At 38.3% G+C, this 16070-nt stretch overlaps 1 protein-coding gene across 9 annotated transcripts in view; it reads left to right on the top strand.

The window, feature by feature from the left end:
• UTRN (utrophin) overlaps positions 1 to 16070 on the top strand; it is a 431410-nt gene that overhangs the window by 259729 nt on the left and 155611 nt on the right. For all 9 annotated transcript variants that reach the window (XM_078383278.1, XM_072995753.2, XM_078383279.1 and 6 more), the window contains one exon: positions 12217 to 12389. In XM_078383278.1, the coding sequence (XP_078239404.1) occupies positions 12217 to 12389 (173 nt within the window). The remainder of the gene's footprint in view (positions 1 to 12216; positions 12390 to 16070) is intronic.

Raw genomic sequence — 16070 nt, 5'->3', positions numbered from 1 at the left:
AGGGATTGCTATTTTGACATATTGTAGTAGGCTTTGAAGAGTTGACTCCTATGTCCAACAAGGCTATGTATTCTTTCTCTCTGAAGTTGAATCAAATGTATCATGTTGTAGAGGTGCTGCAGGTTATATTGGTGGAATCATGACATAGCTCTTGAGTACAATTCGTGGGTTTGCTTTAATAGAAATATAACATTTGTTTTGATCTTAATGTCTGGCTTTAAGTATGTTAAGCTATTAAGGAACACAATTAGTTTTTTTTAAAAAAAAAACATAGTATAGCATGATTACAGTTTTAGTTTAGCACTTTGCTTTACCTAGATTGTATTCAAAATTGATATGATGGTAGGCATTGTTATCTGTGCAGAATTTTTGGAAGGATGTGTAATAGCTTTGATCCTACTGGCATGTTTGCTACTCATTGAGGTGAAATACTGTGTTTCTGTGTAAGGGTTTGGCATCTCTTTCTGCATTTGTCAGTTTTTCATTCCTTCTTTAATGATGCAGACCTTTTTCAGAGAGATAGTTCTGTGAGTCTTTGCCCCACTGGAACAACTAAACAAAGAATCTTGTGACATATTAAATACTCACATATTTTATTTTGCATAACATTTTGTGGACTGCAGCCCATTTCTCCAGATGCCTCTGAAAAATTGGGTAGCAATACAGGAAATTTTGGGACAAATAACACTTCTAAATGTTTAAGGTATCATAGATTTTGTGTTAGATTTGTTATGACTTAAACAGATTTTTGACAGTCATAAAGCTGTCTTCTGAAACTAGAAAACCCTACCCTATTTTCTTATTGAAGCATCCTTGCATTGCTTAAATAATTCTTTTTTAAATTTTCTTTAGTAGTTTTCCCTCCCAACAGAAAAGCAGGGTTTTAGAACATAAAAAGAGCCCTAATGGATCAGTCCAAGGGCCCATCTAGTTTAGTGTAGCTCCCCCTCCCCATCGCACTGTATTAGAAGATAGAAGCCTGAGAATTAGAAACAGAAGCAAAATTGGAGCTGGCTTACAGCAGGAAGTATAACAAAAGTATGGAGTTAAAAATGCTGCAAGCTATTTTGCCTGCACTATGGGGCCCAGGGTGCTTTATCAATGACAGCAAATGCCTGCTAGCAGTGACCAAATGGAGATTCTCCTGATTACATCTGCCTAGAAGAAAACAGTTCCATTTGGTTATAATTGTGCACAGACTGATCCTTCAACCTCAACTAAAAGAGCATGTGACAGGTTTTATATTTTCACTTGCAAACAAAAAGGTCAAGAGTTAAAGCAGTTTTGTTACTACAGTACTTTGTAATGCTGCCAGGAGGAGATTTACTCAGTTGGTTTACTCTCAAATCCAGGTCAAACAGTTTGTTCCCTAGCATCAAAATTAAGCAGTTTAACCAGGTGTGACAGGCTAGTCACCCTGTTGGTTTGGGGTTTTTCTTAACTTCTTTATTGCATATATGGTATTATGCAATGCAATTTACTATACACTGTGCTGTCACCATCTGGATTTTTATTGACTGGATTTTTCTGTTCTCATCTGTTGTTCTTTCCAGTTATCTTTCCCTACTGTCCACTCCACCAGCTTTGTGGTTTTGCAAGAGAGAGTTTTGCACTCCACCAGCTTTGTGGTTTTGCAAGAGAATTTCTAGCATTAGGTTGATGTTGCCAAATATATGGTTACCATATTTTTCTGTATTTATTGATAAAATCATATATGTTTGTGTATTTATTCTTTCGAATGTTATTTAAATAATGGCACAAGAAGTATTGATTAAATATTTCCTACTCTTTGATGTAACTCATATATGTATGCACTACTAAGCATGGCAAACAAAGGAAAAATAAACATGTCTGTGCATGTGCATGCACATATGTGCCTACATGATGCACACAGACACAGCTTGCTGTCTGAACCCTGATCCACATTCAAGGTCAAGATCAGCAGAAGCAGCAGCACAATCAGGAAAAGAATGGTAAATAACTCACCAATCAGTGCCAATCAGAAAAGAAGATAAGTCAATTGGAAAGCCTACATCTGGACATATTTTTTTGAAATCTTTTTAAAAATAACATTTGATTTTCAGGCATTGGTTACTATTTTCTTCTTCTCTCTTTGGATCACCTTATTTCTTCTTACCCTTTAATTAAGATGTAGTGCCATACTTATGTATGTGCACTGGAGCCGGGGAGGGAATACTGTGGTACAGAAGGTTTGTACCTAAAGGTTAAATCATACTGCCTTTGGTATCTTGTTAACCTTTGTGAAGAGAAGGCACAAAAGGAAGATACTGGAAGAAAATGAAGCTAAATAATTAATTAGTTAAAAATATTAGGAATCCATGATTTTGTGATTTTACAAAATACCTGTTTTGGTTTATTTTCATAATGATTAAACACTTCTCACCTGAATTCTGAATGAGCTTAGTATTCACCTCTACCTTTCTATTGAGAAGAAAGCTCTATTCTGTTTTTGAGTTCTTTTTCTGCTCAGGCTAATGGTGCTATGCACAGGTGCATATTGCCCCCTGAAGTCTGTCCTTTTAAAAGAAATACACCTGGTTGAAAACTGCTTGGAAATCCAACTACTATGCCCTTTGCCAAATCAAACATGTGAAGGATCAAGAGAGAGTGTTAGATCTGATCAGGGGGCAGCAACTACCTGGCATGTTGCCAAGAAACAGTCAAAAGACTTTAACAAAAAAGGACAGGGGAGTAACTTGCCAAATAAAAGACTAATTGGTTGGGTGAGTGTGTAACATAATTTACAAGTAGCCCAAGTGAGCCTGAATTCTGAGTAAAGCCTAATTCAGGTTTTAATTAAATTTCTCGAGTTAATTTGCTAGTCCCATACTAGGTTCTCTCACCTTCTCCAGCCCCTTGAAGAGAGAGAGGGGTGGGTGGGTGCATATTTGTTAAGGGGAATGCTCTGTCCTCATTCCCTCTGTGTCTCTTTAATCATGGAAATACCACTGTCAGAGGAGGCAAAGGCTATGTGTAGCCTGAGGCAGCCACTTCTGAATTTGGAAATGTGGAGGTTCTGGCTCGTGTGGAAGTTCTAGGTATTTAGCTGCCTTATTTTCAAATAGTTCCATTTCTGTGATGTAAGAGATGATGGATGGTAGACCTAATTTATTCTCTTCAATGTATGTATGTATGTAGGCTTTAAATACATCAAAGCATAATTGGATAAGGCTTATGTGTGTGGGAAGCAGGTCTAACAAGGCTAGCCTTTGATATATGTAGTACGGGGCTATTCACATGAGCTAAACCCAGCAAAATCAGTATTCCAACTTACATTGAAAGAATCTGTGGATAGTGGAGCTTCATAAGGTAGCCTTCCATGGGCAAAATCCAATTGGGATTGTAGGAACAAGCAAAATTATGTGGGTTGCAGAAACTAATTGACAATATGTCAGTCATGCATAGTTGGGGTGGTGCTCATAGAGTCAAAGAATCATAGAGAAGTGGAAGGGGCTTATAAGGCCATCAAGTCTATCCCCCTGTTTAATGCAGGAATACAAATCAAAGTACATCTGAGATATGGCTGTCTAATTTTCTCTTCTCGAGCTAATATGTTTCTTCTTATTCAGCATGCTTGATTAATCACTGAATTCATAATATGTCTGAAGACTTTAGCACAGGCAGATTTGTGTTTCAAATGAAGTAATTACTGCCTTGGCCCAAAAGATTTCTGGACCTCCTGTTGCTTAAGCTGGACCAGCGGTTTCCATTAGCAAAATATTTGTGATTTATGAAGTAAAAATCACTGAGTCCTAACTCCACAAAGTACATCTTCAGAGTTAAGGTCCAGCAAGGAGGCCAACATGCACATTGGCAAGGGCCAGTATTCTGTCCACTTCATGAACAAATGCAGACACCGTATCAGGCAAAAGGGAGATGGAATACAGGGCTGATTCCCATTTGTCCAATTTAAGTTCTGTATTCCACAGCAAGGGAGTGTTGTCTGAGAGCAGCATAAAATGCGAAGAAGCTCCTGTTGGAACAAGTTGGCTCTGTCCAAAGTTCTGAAATTTAACCATTTTAGTTGTCTGGCATCTTGATGGAATCCATTCAGTTTCCTGTCCATCCATTTTTTTACCCTTTCAGCTTGCCCATAGGAGCAGGGAGGAGCGAGAGAGTAGTAATGGGAAACTTTAGCTACCATGGTGTCTGTTGGAAGGCAAATTCTGCCAAGAATGTAAGATCCAATAAATTCCTTACTATCTTTGCTGACAAGTTTATTTTCTGGATGGTAAAAGAAGCAACAAAAGGATTGATTGTTTCGGATCTGATCCACACCAGGTGGGAAGAAATGGTCAGCAAGGTGGAATAATGGGTGGAAGTAGCTACCTCCTCTTGGGACCCATTATACAGAAGAAGAGGAGAGCCAAATGTAGTTAGACAGATGGTCTGATTTCCATAAGTTTGAAGAAGTACCATTTGAGATCTCATGGACAGAAATACTCAAAATATGACTTCATAACCTGTGGAATTTTCTTAAGATTGAACTATTGGAGGGGAAATTGCAAATAGCTGCAATGAGGGAGAACAGTGAGAGGCAACCAAAGAAGCCATGGTGGCTATATGAGGAACTCTCAGAAAAACAAAGAATTTAAAAGGATCATGATAAGAATGAGAGGGATAGATTGCAAAGGAAAAGTACAAATTAGTTGTTAATATTGATTGGGAAAAGATACAGAGGATAGAACTCAAAATAAGCTAAGGTCTGCAAGAAAAGTTAAAAGCAAATAGAAGTTGGGTTGGCTATGTTCAAAGCAAGAGAAGGACAAAGAAGCAGTAGGTCTACTGGGTGGAGAAGACAGAAAAATGCTGTATGTGACAGAAAGTGGAATTCTTCAAGCCTATTTTATTTCCGTCTTCTGTCCAAAAAGGAAACAGTGCTCAACATAGTGAAAACAATCAGTTGTACAGTAAAGGGGCTGCTGTAAAATATAGATAAGGAGGTAGCATAAGGAGTTAACATAGCTCCTTTAAATTAATTCACATTTCCAGAGCCAAATAAACTGCACCCAAAGATATTAAAAGAACTTGCAGACATAATATGGGTCCTCTCTCTATAATTGTTGAAAATTCTTGGAGAGTAGGTGATATCCCAGCAAGTTAGAGGTGGAAAATGTCCCCAGTTTAAAAAATGGAATTTTTAAAAGGAGCCAGTAATTTATCCACCAGTCAGCTTGACAATAATACCAAGAAACTTTCTAGAGCAAATCATTCATTAGTCAGTTAGTCAGCACTTTGGAAAGAATGTGGTGATTACCAAGAGACAACATAGGTTTCTAAAATGCTAGTAATGTTATACTAACATATCTTTAAAAAAGAGAAAGGGAATGTTATCAGCTTGCTAGATCAGTGCAGTACTGTACAGGTAGTGCTTCTTGATTTTAGTAAAGCTTTCAGCAGAATGACTGATTATATTCTTGTGGAATAGCTGGTAAAATGTGGATTTGACATTGCTACTCTTAGATGAATTTGTAATTGGTTGACAGGCTATACCCAAACAGTGCTCACCTGTGTTTCCACATCATAATACAGTCAACCCTCAACTTACAAACTTAATCCGTTCCAGAAGGAAGCTTATAAGTCAAAAAGTTTGTAACTCGAATCAGCATTTCCCATTGGAATGCATTGAAAACCAATTAATCCGTAGAGTACGAAACATTTGAGGGAGTTAGTTACATTTAACCTGCAAAAGACTGAGAAGTGATATGACAGCCATCCTCAACTCTCTGAAGGGCTGTCACATGGAAGATAAACTTGGAGGAACTTTTGGTTAATTTCTTTTTAATTAGTTAGCAGAGAGTAAAGTTTGAGAAACAAACAGCTGCAGCACTGAGGAAACATGAAGGAGAATAATCAAAAGTCCCAGCTTCCACCCAGACCCTTTGTTTTCACAAGGACTAGTCCTTTGTATATGAAATCATCTTAAACTACAACTAGCTTGAGTAGAAAAAAATCCCATTTACTTACAATTGTAGAGCTTCAGTTATGATCAGAGAAGAGTAAAAGGATAAAAAAGGGGAATGCATCTCTCAGTCTTCTGGAAGAGGAAGGAATCCAAGCAAAGAGAGGAAACAAAGCAACTGGAAGCAAGGAAATAGGAAGAGGGGGTCAGGAATTTATCCCATGGCTGGGAAAAAAGGACTTTGTTAATTGGTTATTGGCAAGGCACAATTGCATTAGTCTGTGAAGCCCCCTTTCTCCTACTAAATCCCAGTGTTAGTGCATGCAAGATTGTTACCATGCCAGCAAATAGAGCTAACTTGTTTTGTGCAGCTCCAAAGTGTAGGATCTGAATTATAAGAAAGAAGATTCTGACTAAACATTAGGAAGAATGTTCTGATGGTAATAGCTGTTTGGCCATGGTGTGGTAGGATTTAGAAGGTTCATAACTAGGGCTTTCTTCCTTTTCTAGTTTTTTAACAAAGCTATGGATTTCTCCTTTTGCAGGAGATTCGCCTGCGAGCACCTTTCTTATTCTAGTTCTATAATTCTAGAATTCAGCAACACTTCAGATTTGCTTACTTTTTAGTGCTCTGATTCATGGAAAGGTTACAAGGGTATTTACTTATTGCTAGATGGGAATTCTTTTTGGAGTTTTTTTTCCAGATTTAACACACAAACAAAAATAAATCAAACTATCAAAGAAAAGGAAAACAAAAAACAGAACAAAGAACCGTAAATGCAATAACGTTAGTATTCATTAAAAATCACAATTATAAATTTGCAATATGAATATAGTTGTAACCATCACTACATATATTTCAAATTACACATATAAATCAGTGTAGACTTCCCATGTGTCCAATCAAATGTCCTCATGAAATTAGCATCTGTATGATACACTTTCAAATGTAGCTAGTGCTAACAGATCCTCTGACCATTATGTAGTGGACAGTTGATGTTTATCCTTCCAAGCTTGGAGTACAAGTCTCTTAGTCACCATAAGGGCTTGTAAATTCCAGTTTCATTGCCCATTTATTAGACACCATAGGGACAGGGTTATAATTTAAGAGAACATGAATATCTGATTTCCCCTGTACTGCATTAATATTAGCAGTGACTTCAAACCAAAATGAATAAATTGCTGGACAAACCCAGATAATACGTCTCAAGGATGTATTTCCAATATTACATCTCCAGCATTTGGATGAAAAGGAATGCTTGCTTGTAGAATTGAATGTGTGAAGGTGAAATACACCTTCCTGTTCAAACTATCCAGGACTAACAGGTGTTATTTGCATTGGGCATCCAGTCTTTTTTCTAGTCCTCTATAAAATGCTACTGGACTTGGTTAAAGAATAAATAATCAGAGTCCAAAATATCTAAAGGGTCATTTCATTTTGTCTGGATATATCATCAAAATAAGTAATATTATAGGAGTCCCAACATAATGAAAATGAAGGAAGTTAACTTGGATCTTTGAAAAGACCTTCTTTTACAGCAGTACCCAATCATGAAATTCTTTGTCCCAAGAGGAGAAGAGCTTGTCTCTCTATTTATTGGTCACTGGAAGTCTGTCAAAGACTGGAGTGTTCTAAACAGACTTTTGGCCCTCCTATGCGCTTTTAACTATCATGCTCTTGATATGGTGCTTTAATAATAAACCCCATTTCACCATAACCAAAACCCTAATTGGAGAGGTTTTATTTATTTTATTTTATTTATTAGATTTATATCCCGCCCATTTAGACCACATCTACTCTAGGCCGCTTACGATAGGAATATCATAAAACAATTAAAAACAACAATTTAAATCAGTAATACTGTATTAGTACCATTCAAGATGGAAAAAAGTATAGACGAAAATTAAAATAGAAAAGTAAAAATCAAGTATTGACAGGAGGGAAGGCCTGCCTAAAGAGCCAGGTCTTAAGCTGGCTCTTAAAAACACCAGAGCTGTGGCTACCTCTACTGCCTAACTTCGTGGCATTGAAGTTTTTTGACATTTGTTGATCAGCTACCTGGTATACACTGTCGACCTTTGTGACACATTACAGGCTGGATGGCAGAGCCAAAAAGGAAGCAAGTTTTGGAAGGGCTGTGCTTACTTCAGTTTTACTGTGACGGCCCTCCTGCGGGTTAGTGAGCTTGCTAGTCACCTATCCATGTGCATTCACAAAGACCATGAAAAAGAAAGAGAGATTATCCACCTACAATCATGGCTCTCTGACTTTTTACATCCCTCCTCCCCAAATAGTTTTTTTGTACAGAGTTCCAGCTACATTGCTCTGGAGCTTCTTTGTGTCATCTGGATCTATGTGTTCCATGCAACATATAACAAAAGTTTTCTGCTACCATTGCAAATGCAAGTTATTCATGCTTTATAAATGAACTGGTTGTCTGGATAAATGTATTTTATATTTTTCAGTAGTGTTCTGTGATTTTTATTTTATTTTTGGAACTCCTGTGGAGTGAAAAATGAGGTAATTTGTTTCTAAATTATGGTTCCATAGAAGCATGAAACCTTTTCTGTAGAGAAGGTGTAAAGAATTGGCTGTTTTCCTCTCTTTGAATTCTGCTGTTAGATGCAACTATAGTGATAGTTGCAGTGTAACATATATAAACAGATCATATAGAATCTGTTTATACATGTATAGATTGCATCAGATCTCTAAGTCATCGTAAACAATTAGCCAGCAAAGCCAAAAAATAATTATACACCATAGTTCTGTAAACTTTCCATTTTACAGATTCTGGAAAGCAGAAAAAAAAGGAAAGATTTAGAAGAACAACAAAAACATCCTCTTTTTTGAAAGGTTAAAATTCAAAGATCTGATTTTCTGCTTTTCTGTCAGCTGCATTTATATTATTGAGGCTTGAGTAAATTAGACTTGATTTGGGCATTTCTGAAGATCAGTCTCAGATTTTGCAGGGGATTAAAAATGAGATGAATGAGACTGAAAAGGAAATATGTACAAAAGAAACTGAATTTAATTATGATGAAAATCAAGAAGTTGCTGGAAGTCTTGTTTTCTAAAGTGAGCATGCCAGTAGAACAAAGGCAAAAATTAGTTTCAAATTGAAGTTCTTGAGATGAATGTTTCTTTGCCAATAAAACAGGATCACAATATGTTTCAAATAAGAAAGTTAGTGGATGAAAAAAACCACACCAAAATATTAAAAGAAAATTGAATATATTTCCTAAAAATCAAATTCTAGGTATTGCACTTCATCAAGAATGTAGAAGCCAGTGGAAATCATTGAAATCAGTGGATCTTACATCTGATGGCCAAACTTGGACCATCCATCCATATTTCAACCCTGATCACATATAGATATGACTGCGAATATATGCCTATAATGAAAAGCATAAAAACCTAGAGCACACACTGCTTTACCTTTTTGTGCTCTCCAGTTTTCTTCTACCGTGTTTCACCGAAAATAAGGCAGGGTCTTATATTAATTTTTGCTCCAAAAATGCATGAGGGCCTATTTTCAGGGGATTTTTTTTATGTACAACAATCTACATTTATTCAAACACATGTCATCTTCTGGTTGCTGCACAATGATGGAAGACGGGGTTTCACTTAACTGGGGCTTATTTTGGGAGTAGGGCTTATATTACGAGCATCCTGAAAAATCATACTAGGGCTTATTTTCAGGTTAGGTCTTATTTTCAGGGAAACAGGGTAGCTCTAATCTGAGAAAAGATGTGAGCTAGGGCTAGCTGCGTCTGGGAAAGTGTTCCAAGCACCGTGTAGGTGGCACATAGTCACATAAAGAGAAATGGTAGTCACATAAAGGGAAACCAGGGTCTATGTTGTCATTTTCAAGTACTACTTCTTCCATATTCATGTGTCATGCCTAATTTTGGCCTGAATAAATCTAGAAAAATATTTATATTTATTCTCTGAAACCTATCCACCAATTTGGAATTAACACTTAATTCTAGTGCTGTGGCTTTGAAATAAAGCTGATGATCTGTGATTTGTGTTCTACCTGTTGGAATTCTGTATCAGTTATACAGCTTGAGCAGGAGGGGGAAAGGAATCTGGAGCCTCTTGCAAAACAAGAGTCTCCCTAAACTTTTAGTTCTCCTTTTAAATATTCCTGCCCATATGTTCAACAACATCCCTGGTAATTGTGCTGTTCATCATACAGTGCTGTTTCTTTTACATTTGAAAAAGTAAAGCTTTTTATTTCTTGATTGCATGGGCCAATTTCTAAAATATTTGTATCCTCAGGCATAATTCTTTTCTCTAGAGCAGGGGTCTCAAACTCAGTTTACCTGAGGGCAGAGTGTGGGTGAGGCTGGGCCGCATCAGATTTTCCTCCAAGCGGAGCAAGAGCCTGAGGAAGCTGCACGGGAGTTTCCTTAGCCCAGCTGGGGCTCCAAGGAGGAGGAGGAGGGGTGTGTGAGCCCTCGTTGCCGGCCACGACCCCCTCTGGCTCCTTCTTCACTACCACCACCAGCAGCAGGACGAAGAAGCGGAAAAGGGAGAAAGCACTGGTGACTGCCTAGTGGAGGAGGGCACGACATAAATTTTTTTAAAAACAAAACCCTCACAGAATTGCCTTGCCAAAGGAGAAACAGAATGGGGTGGGGCACCCCACAGGTGCATGTGTGCGTGTGAACATACACCCCCACACACGGTGGTCCGGAAACCCTCCTCTTAGGGTCCCCCTCAAAAAAAAGGCACACTCAGCAGCAGCAGCTAGCCCCACCACAACAGGGGAGCAAACTTTGCGAGGCGAGCCCAGGCAGCCTCCAGAGCCAAGGTGGCTAAAGCAGGATGAGGAGGAGGAAGCACCATCGGGTGGTGAGGCGGCTGCTGGCCAGTCTGGTGCTGGGGGTGCCGAGAGAGTAAGAGAGCCAGAGAGCCACTTCCCTGGAAGAGGTGGAGGCGGTAGCAGCTGCTGTTGGCGGCTTGGCGGCACTCTCAGGCATCACTCAGCGGCGGCTTGGGCGCTTGGGGGAAAAGGGCCGGCAGCGCACCTTGCTCACTGGCTCTCCCCCAAGACAGCGCCTCTTGCACCCTCCATCCGGAAATGCAGCTTGCTAGCCGGCAGACAGGCGGGCTGGCTGGCAGTCTGCAGTTCTGGATGGAGGGTGCAAGAGGTGCTGTCTTGGGAGAGAGCTGGTGAGCGAGGTGAAGCTTTTTTTGACTCTTGACAGCAGAGTACGCGAGGGTGCTTCAGGGGGGAGGCAAGGCGGGGGCCAAAACTATGGTCCGGCGGGCCACAAATGGCCCCCGGGCCGCATGTTTGAGACCCCTGCTCTAGAGGATGATGTCAGATAACAATGAAACAGAATTCTCACTGTCTTTTAAAGCTACGAAACATTTTTGAGTAGTCTGATTTAGACTTTGGTGTCTCCTAAAGCTAAGACCTGAGTGGCATACAATGTAAGTTATATGACAGTAAGGAGTTCTAATATTAAAATACAGTTGAGTTAAAATTGCTTTAAATAATCTCAGCCCAAATATTATCAATTCATCATTAAAAAGTATTCCACATTAGTTAAAAGATTTGTCCTGGTATAGATTATCTAGAGTTTCACATAGATGAGCTTACAAGAGTTTCACTGAATTATTAAAACTAAAGCATTTTGTAGATAGATAGAAAGATACTATTCTGTAGATTCGGAAAGGAACTTAGTACAACTGATTAGGGCTCTTCAGATGTCTTGGTCTTTTATACCTAAAGATGGCTACTTGTCTTTAATTTTGGATATTGGTTGTGCATTTTAAGCACTTCCCAGATGATTAGTGTAAATGTTCAGAATGTTCCAATGTGTGCATTTTCCTTCCAGCTAATTGCAACAGAAGATCTACTACTTTCGCTGAATATTAATGGAATTTTTATTTGTAAAATCTCAGTTATTCTTTCCTTAGGATTCTTGCTGTGATTTTAGAAGTAGCCTGTGCTGTACTGGAAGTTGCTTCCATCTGGACTTGTCGTAACAGCTTGTATTAGCATGAAACAAGTGATTTATTTTAAACTGTGATTTAATATTCATTGTTGTAAATGACGAAGTGATGTGATCATGCATTTTATTGATAATTTGAAAGAAGGCCTTAGGACAAGTCATCTCAATAGTTTGTGTCCAGTGTAAAATGTTTCTTATACCTTTCAGGTTTTCCAAGGCATATATTGTTAGGCAACATTTGTTACATTTTTTAGCCTTCATAATTAACATTTTTTGTTCTGAGTACAAGTGTAACTCTGGTGAACTTTTTGCTTTTGCTTTCCTAGGACATCCAGGCTGAAATAGATGCCCACAATGACATTTTCAAGAGCATTGATGGAAACAGGCAAAAAATGGTAAAAGCCTTGGGAAACTCTGAGGAGGCTGCACTGCTACAGCACCGCATTGATGATATGAACCAACGCTGGAATGACCTTAAGGCAAAGTCTGCTAGTATCAGGTAAGATGTAATACAAGAGCAAAACATGCACATATGCTACAATTTTACTGTGAGACCAGAAACATTTCCTCTCTGTTTGTGTCTGCTTGTCTACACATGGACACACAGCATAAAAATGTGCAATTAATGGCATGAATGTTTCTTTGCTTAGCTTAGTTTGTCTTTTAGACTGTAGCTCTCACAAGGCAGTATATATATAAATAGAAGGGATTAAAGTGCATTAATATAAGGCACAGTTTGGAGCAGATGATGATGATGATGATGATGATGATGATGATGATGATGATGATGATGATGATGATGATGATGATGATGATGATGATGATGATGATGATATTATGTGGAGTTCAACCTGGTCCAGATGAGCTGCATATATTTTTGACTTGGCCCAGATGAGCTGCACGGATTTTGATTAAAGGATTTAACAAGTGTCCATCAACTTATAGCAGTGCAATTTAATCACTTACTTCAAAATTCTACAACCGGCTGCATATTTTTGATATGAACCCAGTAATTATTGACCAATTACAAGCCTTTCAACAATGTTAAAATTCCTCACAGGATTACTTCCAAGATCAATATATAATTGTTTAATTAAAAACTCCCTGTACCAAATTATGCAGAAAGGGAACTTGAAAAAGTCAAAAGGCATGAAAAATCAGTTCATAATTGATAAAACAATACTAAAGAATGCAAAGAGACCCAAAACAAATCTTAAAATGGCCTGGAGAGACTATAAAAATGTGTTTGATTGCCACTCAGCTGGATTAACATCGGCCTAAACTTTTTGGGATTAGTAAAAACATTTGGAAGTTCCTCAAGAAAAACATGGAAAAATGGAAAACTGTCTTAATGGCATATGGTGAAGAAATTGGGGAAGTTAGCATCAAAAGAGGAATATTTTAAAAGGATTCTTTGTCACCACTGCTGTTTAATATCTCACTAATCTCCATGTCAGTAATTTCAAATAAAACTGGATTGGGTTGTCATATTTCAGAACAAGTAGGAAAAGTCAATAATCTGTTATAGATGAATGACCTAAAACTATATGCAAAATGTTCTGCCTGGATAGAATCACTGCTAAATATGGTGTGAATATTTAGTGACGATATACAAATGAAGGTGGTGAAAATGGAGAATATTTTGAAAAGAACAGATTCTTATATCGTGATATAAGAAACAACAATTTGAAAATAAAATAAACAGTTGGAAAAATAAGCCATGACATGGACAAAATCTGAGAAATATTGATGGAAGGCCTGACAATAATTTGATATGCGCATGGCTAAAATTGGGTACCATTAAAAAAGAAATTGAAGGCTTGATTTTTGCTGCACCAGAACAAGCAAGTGATGAAAACTAAGATTCAAGGAATTAGGGGTAACAGCAAATGTTGATTCTGACAAGAAGAAATATGAATCTGTCACACCTCATCTCTGAATGTCTTTGCACAAACAGATTACAAAATTAGACATGATAGAGTGGCAACATAAGCACACTGGTCATTATGCAAAAAGTGTAACTTGCCAGCCATCAAAAACCATGAGAACATCAGTTAGAGAAGGTGTCAGAAATAATGACGTCAAGGGATTTCTGGGTCCAAATTGATAGACATGTTGAACATAACACACCAGATATAGTAGTAATAGAATGAAGAAATGTATGGATCATTGACATTGCAATTCCATGGATGCCAGAGTTGAAGCCAAAGAATTGGGATTAAATTATTTCACGTGGATGGAACACACTTCAGTGGTCCGCATGGGAACAATATCAAGAAATTTCACACAGTGAAAAGTTGTATATTTCTGAAATGACACCATCAGAGCTACAGAAAACGGCAGTATTAGGAACAGGATACACACTGTACCAATATTTGACATACTTAGGTGTTTGGTTAAGACTTGTATCTGTTATATAATGCCAGTCAATGTTTTTATAATTTTGACTGTGCCTAGTGTTTTTAACAACAACTGTTAACAATTTACTGTCAAGTCAATTCTGACTTATGCCAACCCATTCCAGAGTTTTCTAGATAAAGATTACTCAGAAGTGGGGGTGCATTAGAACTGTGTAGCTTGCCCAAAATTACACAGGGTGAATTACACAGGGTAACTTTTTTTCTGGGAGGACACAGTGGGGAATCTAACTTCCAACTCATTCACTCAGCTATTGAGACAGGTTGTGGAACAGTTTATAAGGCAGGAGTAAACCGTATCTCAAAGATTTATATAAAAATCTCAACAAGTCAAAATCCCATGGATTGAGTGGCAAAATCCTAAATGCAGATTTAATGTCACATTTTGCCAGTTCTGCTCTCACTCCACAATGACAGACCATGCTAACTGCCTTGTTGAATGATGTATAGCAGATGGTACATAGCTCCTGAGAATGGCATAGTCAACTGAGCCCCCTTCAGGATAGGACAGGTGCTGTATCAATGTGATTTTGGCAGGAGCTGGGATGAGCGACGGAAGCTCCCTCCATTGCATGTATTTGATCTTATGATGACTGGTCTTTTAACCTTGCAGCCCAGAGGCTTCTGCAGTTTTATAGCATATTTAAAAATTAGGGGTTCGGAGACTGGCTTGATGTCCCCTGGGCTGAATTCTGACCTGTTTGGGACACCCCAGGGTGTCGAAACCACCCCGGAGAGGTGGAGAACTGGGGGGGAAGCCTGTTGATCACGGGGGGGGGACGGCGGTCATCCCCATTTGATCCAGGAAACTCCCTAATCAGCCAACGGGCAGAAACAAGTAGCTAGGAAGCTTGCTTGCAAGTCGTCGGCAGCCGGTGATAAGAGAGGTAACAATCAGCTATTCAACATCAGTGTTATTATTGGGTGAGATATATTTTTACAATTAATTGCTTATGATTACCCTTGGAGAAGACAATTCTTATATACAGACAAAAGAATCTCCTATCAATCTCATCAATCATAGAGCGGCAGAAAATCTGGAGAGAGGGATAGTTGATGCAAAGAAAATAATTTAAAGATTAATGGAACATTAACTACTAATTTAAATATATTTAAAATGTACTTTAAGAATATTATAATTTGGCGTTATAAAGCTTAAGAAATTTTCTTGTAATTTATTACTGGTTAAGTCTGGAGTTATGTCATGTTTTGACTACTTGAAGTCTTTTGGCAGTGACCTTGAGCACTCTACTGCTGTTTAAAGCTTGGAAACCTGTTTTTTAATTTATTTTTGATTTTTTCATGCCTTGCTGGAACATAGACAAATTAACCCTAAAGTGGATCTTTTTAAACTGTACTTTGGGAATTAGTACAGTGGTGCCTCGCAAGACGAGCGCTTCGTTTAACGAAGAAATTGCATAACAAAGAAGTTATTACGCTCACAAAAGCGATCGCAAAATGATGTTTCCTATGGGTTTTTTTCGCTTTGCGATGATCGGTACCTGCTTTGCTAACTGATTATCGCAAAACGAAGATTTTCGCACAGCTGATTGGCGGTTTCAAAATGGCCACTGGGTAAAAAAAATGGCCACTCGCTGTTTTCTGGGACGGATTCCTCACTGCACGGGTAGCGAAAATGGCCACGCTATGGAGGATCTTCGCTGGACGGTGAGTTTCAAGCCCATAGGAACGGATTAATCGGGTTTTAATGCGTTTCTATGGGCTTTTAAAAATCGTTTTACGATGTTTTCATTCTACAGCGA

This window comes from Pogona vitticeps, chromosome 1, assembly GCF_051106095.1.
Source record: "Pogona vitticeps strain Pit_001003342236 chromosome 1, PviZW2.1, whole genome shotgun sequence".
NCBI lineage: Eukaryota > Metazoa > Chordata > Lepidosauria > Squamata > Agamidae > Pogona > Pogona vitticeps.
The sequence above is the reverse complement of the archived record's forward strand: the minus strand, read 5'-3'. Positions and strand labels throughout refer to the sequence as shown.